The sequence below is a fragment of the Ursus americanus genome, chromosome 6 (assembly GCF_024610735.1).
Source record: "Ursus americanus isolate L20-20 chromosome 6, mUrsAme1.1.p, whole genome shotgun sequence".
Lineage (NCBI taxonomy): Eukaryota > Metazoa > Chordata > Mammalia > Carnivora > Ursidae > Ursus > Ursus americanus.
Genome location: NC_142132.1, coordinates 15163087 through 15177968, shown reverse-complemented (window position 1 = coordinate 15177968; position 14882 = coordinate 15163087). Strand labels below are relative to the sequence as shown.

Genomic DNA, 14882 nt, shown 5'->3' with positions numbered 1-14882 from the left:
TGAAATAAAATGAGTTGATTGTAGTCAAACAGGACTTCCCCTTTTATACCATAATGAAGTGGTTCATTAAAATAGTACAAAAGCTTATTTTCAAATTATGTACATTTACATAAATGTGATACATACTTTAAATTTTAATGTTTTATGTCCTATACTGTATTTAGCTAAGAAGTTCAGAGTAAATTTCAGCATTGAGATACATGTTTTTAGTGCCAGGTAATTATTCATTTTCAGCCCCCCTAAAAATATACCAATATGATGTTTGAAACTGGTGGGGGAGAAATAGATCATCTCCTGGTTAAGTGGAAAATAGCACAGTTGGCTTCTGGAGGACTTTGATTCTACGCAGCTTTAAAAGAAATCATTTTGTTAGAACCACAAACTTTCTTCAGTTTGTAGTAATTAACATTCACTGACAGGTACTCTTATCAGTGACTTGAATTGAGTAATACTCCTACTAATTTTGTTCCAGGATGCAGACTTATTTTTTTAGCCCGAGTGACATTAGAATTGATCATTAGCATATATAATATACATCGTGCTGATCTTGTACTTCCAACTCTAATAAATAAGAAAGAATAGTAAAAACAAAGTTGAATGCCTGGTCAAGAATTTGATGGGACATGATTGTGGCACAGGCCTTGAGTCTGTAAAGGCAGAAGAATGTGTGCAAGCTTGGGGCACTGCAGCCTCTGCTCATAGCTATGAGGTGTCCCTTGTTACCAGTCCTTACCTCCCAGAGCCGTCTATTCCTGACTTCTTAATACTTTGTTTCATGCTAGAAAAAAGTAAATAAAATTATGCAGACAGATTCTTTTTTTTTATGTACTTCTTTTTTTTTAATGATATTTTATTATATTATGTTAGTCACCATACAGTACATCCCCGGTTTCTGATGTAAAGCTCGATGATTCATTAGTTGCTTATAACACCCAGTGCACCATGCAATACGTGCCCTCCTTACTACCCATCACCGGTCTATCCCATTCCCCCACCCCCCTCCCCTCTGAGGCCCTCAGTTTGTTTCTCATAGTCCATAGTCTCTCATGTTTCATTCCCCCTTCTGATTACCCCCCCTTTCTTTATCCCTTTCTTCCGCTACCGATCATCCTAGTTCTTATGTTCCATAGATGAGAGAAATCATATGATAGTTGTCTTTCTCTGCTTGACTTATTTCACTTAGCATTATCTCCTCCAGTGCCGTCCGTGTTGCAGCTAATGTTGAGAACTCGTTCTTTCTGATAGCTGAGTAATATTCCATTGTATATATGGACCACAACTTCTTAATCCAGTCATCTGTTGAAGGGCATCTCGGCTCCTTCCACGATTTAGCTGTTGTGGACATTGCTGCTATGAACATTGGGGTGCATATGGCCCTTCTCTTCACTACGTCTGTGGCTTTGGGGTAAACACCTAGTAGTGCAATGGCTGGATCATAGGGTAGCTCAATTTTTAACTTTTTAAGGGACCTCCACACTGTTTTCCAGAGTGGCTGTACCAACTATGCAGACAGATTCTTGAACTAGTTTAGAGGTGCTTGCATTTCCCAGTCATATTCTCCCTTCATTTTGAACAGATACTACCTTTCCTCAGTACTGCAGTCTTACCTCTGAACCCTTGCCAGCTGGAACTGACCAGGGTGATCCCTACTCTCTTTTTTAAACATATTTACTTGACTCTCATGACACTAAATTCTGGTTTTATTCCTATCTCATAGGTTGCTATCTCCTCCATCTCCTGCGGATTTGATTATTTACATTGGTAGGCCACAGGGTATAACTGGTGATTTTCTGGCTTCAGGGTTTCAAATCTCATAAAAAATGTTGATAATTTGCAAATTGTTATCTACTAAACAACTCATCGTAGTTAATGCTGACTCTTACTTATTCGTCTTAGTATATTCTTACTCATCTCAGTTAATGCTGACATTTTGTGTGGTCTTGGATCAAAAAGCTTTACCTTTCTTACTTTCAAATGCTACATCCAGTTATTCAGCTAATCCTGTGTGTTGAATCTACCAAGTACACATGCTGAGTATCTGACCTCTTCTCGTAACCTCCACTGCTAGTATCCTCACCACATCACCTGTGGCCTATTTCTTCCAACATTGTTTTTTACAAGATTCATAGTTAAGACTTACTCTTTTTTTGAGGGTTTTTGTACTTGTGTCTTCTGCCTGGATTGCATTTTCTTCAGTAAACTCTATGCTTATATTCCTACTATCTTTCATCTTTAAATGTTCCTTTTCAAAATTTCAACCACTCTCCTACCCTGACAGTAGTTTCTCTCTTTTTCACTGGTTTATTATGCTCCAAAACACTTATTGTCATCTATTATACTATTTCCTTAAGTTATTTATTTATTTCTAATGTCTGTCCAACAGGATATAAGTTGCATGAGAAGAGAAATTTTTCTCATTTATTGTTGCGTCTCGAATGCCTAGAACACACTGGCCCATTGAATTTACCTCTGCCGTTTCTGGCAGTCAGATGAAAATTGGAAATATGACCTCTTGTATAATTCTCATTATCTCGTGTAAATTCTGAGAAAGATGAAATGTTGCCTTACACTAAATTATACGAGAAATATATAAGGTGGATCTTATAAAGTATATGTAGTAAGCAACATAAAGAATAATGCCTTGATAATTTTAACAATAATTTCAGTGATATTATTCCTATCTTTACTTTTTATTTTAATAGTGTTTAATGGCTGAGGGCATAACATGAAAGGTATGTATCCGAAAAACAGAAATCATCTCTATTTAAAATAATTTGAAATGTTTTTGTAAAGGTGGCAGTTTAACATTAACGAGTAATTCTTCACTCTTCTATACCATATGAAGCTACTCACGTTACATAACACTCAAATGTTTCACCTTGGTTTCAACATTATACATGAACAAAATTAAAAATTGTTTACCCTGATTTCTTTTTGTGAATTGTTAATGAATTACTTCTGTAGAATGATGTTTATCACAGAGTAATTTTAAAATTGCTAAGGATAAAATTACCATAATAATAAAGGAACAAGTAAATGCATTATAGTATGTGATGAAATATTATTTATCTATTAAAGTTCATGTTTTCAAGAAAGTTTGATTTTTGTAATTAGGGTACCAAAATGTCTGCCTGTCTATTTTTCTATCTACAAAATTTTAACTGGAATCAAATGCACCAAAATGTTTCCTGTATTTTTCTCTAGTTGTAAGGTTATGGATGACTTTTTAGTTTTTTTACTTTTGTGTAGTTTTCAGAATATCTGTTCTGTTTGTAGAACTTTTGTAATGAAAACAGAAGTAATAGGTACAATTTTTAAAGAATTAGGACTTCTTCCATATCTATTTGTTGCTTTTTGTTGCTTGATGACAAAGATTTTTTTTTGCCAGTCTGACTGAGCCACTAATAAGTAATGATAATTATTTTTAATACTCATATACAATATGTTTTCACCTAACTTCTGTTTATCAGCTTGTGAAAGTGCATATCAGGATTGTATTTTTTTCCCCCCACAGATAGCCTTTTGATTGACTATCAGTTTACCTTCAGCTTATTACAGGAAGATGATCGCCACCATACGGCCATAAACTTCATAGCGAACCCAGAACAGGTGAGATGATAATTTAACTTTTATAATATAATTCTATTAATATCATGGGATACAATTTTTTTATCATTTTTTATTGTAATTTTAACTGCTTCTCAGAATTATCACACTACAGGGCTTTTGAAGAAAGACTAATCCTGTTAATTTTTTCTTTTCATAAGACTTATATATCCTTGTGCTTCAGGGAGTTTGTGTGTTTGATATTTCAGATTCTGCCAACAGTCCTAGAATTTAAATTACATATTTTAATTATTTTTTCAGTCTCATGACAGTGTTTGTGCTTATAATTATGCTCTTAAACTGGGGGTAGCCTTATTTGAAAATAAAAACCATAAATTCAAAATATACTATATTAAATATGTCCTTTTTCATATACATTGTTACACAATAGTAGATTTTTCACTGTCTTTTTAAAAATCCTCGCTTCCTGGCTTCTTTTTAAGTAATTTTTATTGAGATATAATTGACATATTACATTGTATAAGTTTAAAGTGTATATAACAAGCTGCTTTGATACGTTTATATGTTGCAATATTATTACCATGGTAGCATCAGCTAATACCTCTATTATGTCACGTAATTATCATTTCTTTTTTGTGGTGGGAATAATTAAAACTAGTCTCTTAGCAACTTTGAAATACATAATATAGAATTGTTGTCTATGGTAACTATGCTGTGCATTTGCTCTCTGGGACTTATTTATCTACTGGTTGCAAGTTTTTATCCTTAAACAACATCTCCCCAATTCCTCCCAACCCCCAGCCCCAAGGGCTTTTATGAGTTTGGCTTTTCTAGATTCTACATATAATTGATATCATTACAAGTATTTGTCTTTCTTTGACTTATCTCATTTAGCATCATGGATTACTTGTTTCTTTAAGCAATTTACTGCATCAGTGATATAATTGTAAAACTTTATGAAGTTTAAATGTATGAAAGATTAATTGTAAGTCATCACAGGAGAAGGCTCAAAGTTTCTTTGGAAGTAACATACATATATTCCTGTCCATCTGAGACTTTATTATAAAGTTAAAAAGTCAAGGGAATAGAAACCATATAGTTTATTTGGGTGGAATTTTAATTCTTTTGAAACTGAAAAGAACTCTTTCAAAATGAAGATGTTAAAAAAATGAAGATGGTAATGAAATATTTGAATTATTCTTTTTTGTTTATTGTGGTTAGAACACTTAACATGAGATCTATTCTCCTAAAAAGTTTTTAAGAATACAATACTCTTAAAACTTCTATTGTGAACTATAGACACTGTGTTGTACAGAAGTAGAACTGATTTTTCTTGCATAGCTGAAATTTTATATCTGTTGACTAGTAATCCTCATTACCCCACTCCCATCCCCACCCCCACCTCTGGCAATTACCAGTCTGTTCTCTGTATCTATGAGATACAGATTTTGTTTTGTTTAGATTCCACACATAAGTGAGATCATACAATATTTGTCTTTCTGTGTCTGACATATTTCACTTAGCATAGTGCTCTCAAGATCTCTTCATGTTATTGCAAATAGCAAGATTTTCTTCTTTTTTTTATGGCAGAACACTATTCTGTTGTATATGCATACCACGGTTTCTTTGTGCTTTTATGCAGTGAGGGACACTTATATTGCTTCCACATCTTGGGTGTTGTATATTGCAGTGAACATGGAGTACCTATATCTTTTTGAGGTAGTATTTTCGTTTTCATTGGACAAATATCCAAAAGTAGAATTGTTGGATCATATGGTAGTTTTATTTTTAAATTTTTCATAAATTTCCATATTCTTTTCCATAGTGTCTGCACTAATTTACATTTCCACCAGTAGTACATAGGGTCTCCTTTTTTCCACATCCTCAACAACACTTGTTATTTCTTATCTTTTTTGGCAAGAGCCATTCTAACTGGTATGAGGTAATATCTCATTTGGCTTTGATTTGCATTTCCCTGATCAATAGTGACGTTGAGTACCTTTTCTTGGCCGTCAGGATGTTTTCATTAGAATAAGTCACAGGAATAAAAGATACAACAGAGGGAACATAGTCAGTGATCTTGTGATAGCATTGCGTGGTGACAGACGGTAGCTGCACTTGTGGTGAGCACACCGTATAGCGATGCTGCATCCGTATGTTCTACACCTGAAACTAATGTAACACTGTTTGTCAAACTATACTCAAAATTTTTCTCAAAGTCTATTCAGATCCTTTGTCCATTTTTTATTTTTTATTTTTTAATTTTTTTCAAGTTTTAATTAAATTCTAATTAGTTAACACACAGTGTAATGTTACTTTCAGGTGTAGAATTTAGTGATTCAGCTCTTACATACAATGCCCAGTGCTCATCACAAGTCTAAATACCCATCACCTATTTACTCCATCCCTCAGCCCACCTCCCCTCTAATAAACCTTTTTGTTCTCTATAGTTAAGAGTCTGTTTTCTGGTTTGTGTCTCTGTCTTCCTGCCCCCCCCCCCCATGTTCATCTGTTTTGTTTCTTAGATTCCACATGTGAGTGAAATCATATGGCATTTTTCTTTCTCTGATTTATTTCACTTAATACAATAATCTCTAGCTCCATCCACGTCATTGCAAATGGCAAGATTTCATGTATCAGTTTTGATGGCCTCTTTCAGTTTTTCTATATATAGTATCATGTCATCTGTAAATAGTGAAAGCTTGACTTCTTCCTTGCTGATTTGGATACCTTCCATTTCTTTATTGTCTGATTGCTGGGGTAGGAATTTCAATATTATGTTAAATAACAGTGGTGAGAGTGGACATCTGTCTTGTTCCTCACTATAGAGGAAAAGTTCCCAGTTTTTCTCCATTGAGGATGATATTAGCTATGGGTTTTTCCTATATAGCCTTTATTATGTTGAGGTATGTTCCCTTTAAACCAACTTTGTTGAATGCATTTATCATGCATAGATGTTTTACTTTGTTAAGTGTTTTTTCTGCATCTATTAAAATGTTCCTATGATTTTTATCCTTTGTTTTATTAATATGTTGTATCATATTGTTTGATTTGCAAATATTGAGCCATACTTGCAGCCCAGGAATAAATCCCACTTAATTGTGGTGAATGATTTTTTTTTTTTTTATGTATTGCTAGATTTGTTTTGCTAGCACTTTGTTGAGAATTTTTTCAGCTATTTTCATCAGAGATATTGGCCCTGTAGCCCTCTTTTTTGTGGACTCTTTATCTGGTTTCAGTATCTGGGTAATGCTGGCCTCATAGAATGAATTTGGAAGTTTTCCTTCTTTTTCTGTTATTTTGGAGTATTTGGAGAAGAATAGATATTAACTCTTTCTTTAAATGTTTGGTAGAATTTACCTGTGAACCCATCTGGTCCTGGACTTTTGTTTGTTGAAAGGTATTTGATTACTGATTTGCTTTCTTTGCTGGTTATCAGTGTGTTCACATTTTCTGTTTCTTCCTGTTTTAGTTTTGGTAGTTAATATGTTCCTAGGAATTTATCCTTTTCTTCTAGGTTGTCCCATTTGTTGGCATATATTTTATCATAATACTCTCTTATAATTGTATTTCTGTGGTGTGGATTGTTATTTCTCCTCTTTCATTTTTGATTTTATTTATTTAGGCCCTTTTTCTCTTCTTTTTGATAAATCTCTCTAGGGGTTTATCAATTTTATTAATTATTTTCAGTGAACCAGCTCCTGGTTTCATGGATATGTTCTATTGGTTTTTAGTTTCTATATCATTTATTTCTGCTCTAATCTTTATTATTTCCCTTCTTCTGCTGGCTTTACGCCTCATTTGCTGTTCCTTTTTTAGTTCCTTTAGGTGTGAGATTAGGTTGTGTAGTTGAGATTTTTCTTGCTTCTTAGGGTAGGCCTGTATTGCCATATTCTTCCCTCTTAGGACTGCTTTTGCTGCATCCCAAAGGTTTTGGAGTGTTGTGTTTGCATTTTCAATTGTTTCCATGTAATTTTTTTTTTTTATTTCTTTTTTGGTTTCCTGTTTGACCCATTCATTGTTTAGTAGCATGTTGTTTAACCTCCATGTCTTTATAGTCTTTTCATATATTTTCTTATGTTTGACTTCTGGTTTTACAGAAGTAATTTTTTTTTTTTATTTCTTTTTTGGTTTCCTGTTTGACCCATTCATTGTTTAGTAGCATGTTGTTTAACCTCCATGTCTTTATAGTCTTTTCATATATTTTCTTATGTTTGACTTCTGGTTTTACAGCATTGTGGTCAAGAAAGATACATGGTATGATTTCAGTTTTTTTGTATTTGTTGAGGCCTGTTTTGTGACCTAATATGTGATCTATTGTGGAGAATGCTGCATGTGCACTGGAAAAGAATGTATTCTGCTCTTTTAGAATGGAATGTTCTGAATATGTTACATCTTTGTGGTCCAGTGTGTCATTCAAGGCCATTTTTTTCTTGTTGTCTTTCTGTTTAGGTGATCTGTCCCTTGATTTCAGTGGGGTGTTAAAGTTTCCCACTATTATTGCATTACTATCTATTATTTTCTTTATATTTGTTACTAATTGTTTTATATATTTGGGTGTCCCGTGTTGGGTGCATTAGTATTTGCAATTGTTATGTTCTTGTTGGATTTTCCTCTTTATGATTTTATAGTGCCCTTCTTTGTCTCTTATTACAGTCTTTGTTTTAATATCTAGTTTGGCTCATATAAGTATTGCTACTCCAGCTTTCCTTTGACATTCATTTGCATGATAAATATTTTTCTATCCCCTCACTTTCAATCTGCAGTGTCTTTAGGTCTAAAATGAGTCTCTTGTAGGCAGCATATAGATAGATTTTGTTTTTTATCCATTCTGGCACCCTGTGTCTTTTGATTGGAGCATTTATCCATTTACATTCAAAGTAATTATTGACAGATATGTATTTATTGCCATTTTATTACTTGTTTTTCATTGTTTCTGGAGATTTTCTCTGATCCTTACTTGTGTGTCACTTTTGGTCTCTCCTTTCCATTCGAAGAGGACCCTTTAATATTTCTTGCAGGGCAGGGTTAGTGGTCATGAACTCCTTTAGTTTTTGTTCATCTTGGAAACTCTTTATTTCTGCTTCTATTCTGAACGATAACCTTGCTGGATAGAGTATTTTTGGCTGCAGATTTTTCCCATTCAGCACTTCTAATGTAGCATCCAGTCCCTTTGGCTTGCCAAGTTTCTGTTGCAAAATCTCTAGCTAGCCTTATGCGTGTTCCCTTGTAAGTTAAGGACATCTTTTGTCTTACTGCTTTTATGGTTATTTAAAAGATTTTATTTCTTTATTTGAGAGAGAGAATATGAGTGGGGGAAGTGGCAGAGGGAGAGGGAGAAGTAGACTCCCTGCTGAGCAGGGAGCCCAACTCAGGGCCAGATCCCAGGACACTGAGATCATTACCTGAAACTAAGTCAGACACTTAATCAACTGAGCCACCCAGGTGCCCCACTTTTATGATTTTTTTTTGATCACTGTATTTTGTAAGTAACTTACAGTATATCTTGGTATTGGCCTGCTTTTGTTGATTTTGATGGGTGTTCTCTGTGCCTCCTAGATCTGACTGTTTCCTTCCCCATATTAGGGAAGTTTTCAGCTATTATTTCTTCAAATCAATTTTCTGCCCCCTTTTCTCTCTCTTCTTCTTTTGGGACTCCTATAATATGAATGTTATTACATTTGATGGTGTCACTATCACATTTGATGTGTCTTCTATTCTTTTCCCAAATCCAATGAGTGTCCTTATGGTTATTGCTTTAAATTCTCCATTAGGCTTGTTACTTATATTGGTTTTGCTTAGATCTCTGGCCATGACCATATCTTGTTCTTTCATTTGGAATGAATTGCATCTTGGCATTTTGTCTAAGTCTCTTAGTTCTGTGTATTACAAATGGCAGTTACGTCTCCTCCTTCTCTTAAAGTAATGGCCTTCTGAGGAAGAGGTCATGTAGTGTCTACATCCTGGAGCTTTATGTAGTATTTTTGGTGTGTGTGACTGAGGCAAGCTTGACCGAGGAAAGCAGGCCCACCAGAGTGAAGGGGGGTTGGGCTTGATATAAGCAAGTTAGGCAGCCAGTGTGTGTACTTCCCCCATAGGTGGCTCTGTGTTTATGCTGAGGGGCAGGGGAGGGAAATGGCCAGCTCATTTGTTCCTCCAGAAGCATATCCATGAATGCTACCTCTCAGGGATGTGATCCCAGGAGAGAGAATGATCTACCCCTGTGTCCCTGAGGTGTTTTTCAGATTGCTGTTTCCATGCTGTCTGCCCCTGTGTTATTTGCCTGATTTTTCTTCAGGAGCAGCACAATGGCCTTCAGGCCCTGTCCCAGTCAAGCCTACAGACTTTTAAAACTCTAGGCTTTAAGACCTGCTAGTTGCAAGAACTCATGAAATTCAGCCCCTCTCATTTTCCAAGGCAGTGGCTTTGGGGAAATGTTCTTGTGTGCTTCTCTGTGTGCTCCTCTCTCTCTCTTGCCCTTCTCCGTGACCACAGCTCCCTCCCTTCCACAGCACCCACGATCCATTTCTCCCCTAAACCACATCTTCACACTTCCTACCTTCTTTGATGTGGCCTCTTCTCTCCTTTTAGTCCTGGAGTTTGTTCTGTCAGTCTTCAGATCAATTTCTGGGGTATTTAGGATGATTCAATAGTTATCTTGTTGTGTTCATGGGAAGAGATGAGCCTGGGGTCCTCCTACTCCGACACCATCTTCCTACACAGTCTTTCTCTCTTTCTTTCTTCCTTTCTTCCTTCCTTTCTTTCTCTCTTTCTTTCTTTCTTTCTTTCTTTCTTTCTTTCTTTCTTTCTTTCTAACTTTGTCTAAATTTGTAAATCATTTATTAAGAGGCTAACTGGAGAGTACTCGTCTCTATCTGTCCCACTTCCCCTACGTTTCCACTATGGACTCTTTGTCAACCTGTGTCCTTTTTTTTTTTTAAATTTAAATTCAATTAATTAACATATAGTGTATTATTAGTTTCAGATGGTAGAGTTCATTGATTCATCAGTCTTATATAATACTCAGTGCTCTCCTTAATGCCCATAACACAGAAACCCGCTTCCCCACCCCGTGCGCTCCTGCTGGGTATTAGCATAATACCCTCTAGTTCCATCTACATTGTTGCAAATGGCAAGATTTCATTTTTTTGATGGCTGAGTAGTATTCCATTGTATATACATACACCACATCATCTTTATCCATCTGTCAATGGACATCTGGGCTCTTTCCATAGTTTGGCTATTGTGGACATTGCTGCTATACATTGGGGTGCAGGTGCCCCTTTGGATCACTTCATTTGTATCTTTGGGGTAAATACCTAGTAGTGCAATTGCTGGGTTGTAGGGTAGTTCTATTTTCAGCTTTTTTGGGGACCTCCATGCTGTTTTCCAGAGTGGTTGCACCAGCTTGCATTTTCACCAACAGTGTAAGAGGGTTTCCCTTTCTCCACATCCTCCCCAACATCTGTTTTTTACTGAGTGCTTAATTTTTGCCTTTCTGACTGGTGTGAGGTGGTATCTCCTTGTGGTTTTGACTTGTATTTTCCTGATGCCGAGAGATGTTGAGCATTTTTTCATGTGTGTGTTGGCCATTTTTATGTCTTCTTTAGAGAAATGTCTGTTCATGTATTCTGCCCATTTCTTGATTGGATTAATGTTCTTTGGGTGTTGAGTTTGGTAAGTTCTTTATAGATTTTAGATACCAGCCCTTTATCTGATATGTCATTTGCAAATATCTTCTCCCATTCTGTTGGTTGTCTTTTGGTTTTGTGGACTGTTTCCTTTGCTGTGCAAAACCTTTTTATCTTGATGAAGTCCCATAGTTCATTCTCATCAAGATATTAGCCAGTAGGATCTAATAGTATATTAAAAGGATTATTCTCCATGACTGAGTAGGATGTGTTCCTGGGTTGCAAGGGTGATTCAACATCCTCAAATTAATCAGTGTGATACTCTACATTAATAAAAGAAAGGGCAAGAACCATATGATCCTCTCAATAGATGCAGAAAAAGCACTTTAGAAGCATCCTTTCTTGATTAAAACTCTTCACAGTGTACGGATAGAGGGGACATACCTCAATATCATAAAAGCCATATACAAAAGGCTCACAGTGAATATCATTCTCAATGGGGAAAAACTGAGAGCTTTTCCCCTGAGGTGGGGAACATGGCAGGAATGTTCACTCTCACCACTGTTGTTCAACATAGTACTAGAAGTCCTAGCATCAGCAATCAGACAACAAAAAGAAATAAAAGGCATCTGAATTGGCAAAGAAGAAGTCAAACTCTCACTCTTCTCAGATGACATGATACTTTATGTGGAAAACCCAAAAGACTCCACTCCAAAATTGCTAGAACTCATACAGGAATTCAGCAAAGTGGCAGGATATAAAATCAATGTAGAGAAATCAGTTTCATTTCTGTACACTAACAATGAGAAGAAGGAGAAATTTAAGAGCCAGTCCCATTTACAAGTGCACCCAAAACCATAAGATACCTAGAAATAAACCTAACCAAAGATGCAAAGGATCCGTATTCTGAAAACTATAGAACACTCATGAAAGAATTTGAGGAAGACACAAAGAAATGGGAAAACATTCCATGCTTATGGATTGGAAGAACCAATATTGTTAAGGTGGCTTTGCTACCTAGAGCAATCTGTACATTCAGTGCAATCCCATCAAAATACCATCAATTTTTTTTCACAGAGCTGAAACAAATAATCTTAAAATTTGTATGAAACCAGAAAAGACCCAAATAGCCAAAGGAATGGTGAAGAAGAAAACCAAAGCTGGTGGCATCACAATAACGTACTTCAAACCTATTATAAAACTAATCATCAAGACAATATGGTTCTGACACAAAAACAGACCCTTAGATCAGTGGAACAGAACAGAGAACCCAGAAATGGACCCTCAACATTATGGTCACTAGTATTTGACAAAGCAGGTAAGAATATCCAATGGAAAAAAAACAGTGTCTTTAACAAATGGTGTTGGGAAAATTGGACAGCCACATGCAGAAGAATGAAACTGGACCTTTTTCTTACACCATACACAAAAATAGACTCAAAATGAATGAAAGACCTAAGTGTGGGACAGGAATCCATCAACATCCTAGAGGACAAAACAGGCAACAACCTCTGTGACTTCGGCCAAAGCAACTTCTTGCTAGACACATCTACACAGTCTCTTTAATTCACTTTGTGTTCTATATATATGTTTGTGTCCCCCCAGAATCATGTGTTAAATCATAATGCTCAATGTTATGGCATTTAGAGATGGGACATTTGCAAGGTAATTAGGTCATGAGGATGGAGCCTTCATTAATGGAATTTAAGGAGGCTCTTGAGAGTTCTCTCACCTCCTTTTGCCATGTGAGGACACAGCAAGAAGGGGCTTGTCCATTAAATAGGAAGTGACCTCAACAGATACCAACTTTTCCAGCACCTTTACTTTGGAATTCCCAGCCTCCAAATGTGTGAGAAGTACAATTCTGCTCTTTATAGCCACTCCTTCTGCCCTAGTCTGTGGTATTTTTCGTATAGCAGTCTTAGCGCCCTAAGAAAATAAGGATCCAGTTTCATTCTTTTCATGTGGATATCCAGTTTTCCCATCATCATTTGTTGAAGAGACTGTCCTTTCCTCATTGTGTATTCTTGGCAACCTTATTGAAGATAACAATGTATGTGTGGGTTCATTTCTGGGCTCTCTATGGACCATATGTCTATCTTTATGCAAGTACCCTATTTTTAATTACTATAGCTTTGTAATATATTTTGAAATCAGGCAGTGTAATACCTCCAGCTTTGTTCTTCTTTCTCAGGATTGTTTTGGCTTTTTGAGGTCTCTTACGATTCTGTATGAATTTTAAGATAGTTTTTTTCCATTTCTGTAAAAATGCCACTAGGAATTTGATGAGATAATATTGGATTTATAGATTTCTTTAAGTAACATGGACATTTAAACAATATTAAGTTTCCCAATCTGAGAACACAGGATATCTTTTCATTATTTGTGTCTTCTTTCTTACATCAATGTTGTATAATTTTCAGTGTATATCTTTCATCTCCTTGGTTAAGTTTATTCCTAAGTATTTTCTTCTTTTTGATACTATTATAAATGGGATTGTTTTCTTAACTTTCTTTTAACATAATTTGCTATTAGTGTATAGAAATAAAACTGATTTTTTAAATGTTCATTTTGTATCCTGAAACTTCACTAAATTTATTAGTTCTAACAGGCATGGATGTGTGTGTGTGTGTGTGTGTGTGTGTGTGTGTGTGTGAATACAGTATTCAGGTTTTTCTACATATAAGATTATGTCATCTGTAAATAGATATTATTTTACTTCTTCCTTTTTGACTTGGGTCCCTTTTATTTATTTCTCTTACTTAATTGTTTTTGCTAGGATGTCCAATACTTTGTTCAATAGAAGTGGTGAGAGTTGGCATCCGTATCTTATTCCTGATCATAGAGGGAAAGCTTTCAATTTTTCTATATTGAGTATGATGTTTACTTGGGCTTGTCAGTTATGGGCCTTATTATATTGGGGTACATTCCGTTTATAGCTCATTTGTTGAGGGTTTTTGTCATGAAGGATGATTAATTTTGCCAAATGCTTTTTCTATATCAAGATGGTTATGATTTTTATACATTCTGTTAATGTGGTGTATCACATTAGTTGATTTATGTATGTTGACCTATCTTTTCATCCCAGGGATAAATCTCACTTTATCATGGTGAATGATCCTTTTAATGTGCTGTTGAATTCAATTTGCTAGTATTTGTTGAGGATTTTTGCAACTGTGCTCATCAGTGTTATTGGCCTAGAGTTTTTATTTCTTGTACTGTCATTGTCTGGCTTTGGTATCAGATTATCTCTGGCCTCATAAAATGAGTTGGGAAGTATTCCCTTCTCTGTAGTTTTTAGAAAGAATTTGAGAAGGATTGGTATTAATTCTTTAAATGTTTGCTGGAATGAACCAGTGAAACCATTTGTTTCTGAGTTTTTCTTTGTTGGGAGGTTTCTGTTTACTCAGTCTCGATGCATGTTATTGATCTGTTCATATTTTCTGTTTCTTCATCTGTCTTGGTAGTTTGTATGATTTTAAGAATTATTGATTTCATTTTGGTTATCCAGTTTGTTGATATATAATTAGTCATATTAGTCTCTTAATCCTTTTTATTTCTGTAGCATAGTTTGTAATGTATCATTTATGATTTTACATTTTAATTCTTCTTTCTTGTCTTAGTCTTGCTAAAGGTTGTGTCGATTTTGATTAAAAAACAACTCGTGTTTTGTTGATTTTTCTT

At 35.3% G+C, this 14882-nt stretch overlaps 1 protein-coding gene across 6 annotated transcripts in view; it reads left to right on the top strand.

Annotated features, from left to right (window-relative positions):
- Window positions 1-14882, top strand: part of ATRNL1 (attractin like 1) — a 747087-nt gene that overhangs the window by 277781 nt on the left and 454424 nt on the right. For 4 of the 6 annotated variants that reach the window (XM_045803217.2, XM_045803216.2, XM_087862669.1 and 1 more), the window contains one exon: window positions 3515-3609. In XM_045803217.2, coding sequence (XP_045659173.2) covers window positions 3515-3609 — 95 coding nt within the window. Of the gene's footprint in view, window positions 1-2702; window positions 2733-3514; window positions 3610-12275; window positions 12517-14882 lie in introns of those variants that run through there. The other 2 variants (XR_015724716.1, XM_087862671.1) reach the window with 2 other exon arrangements.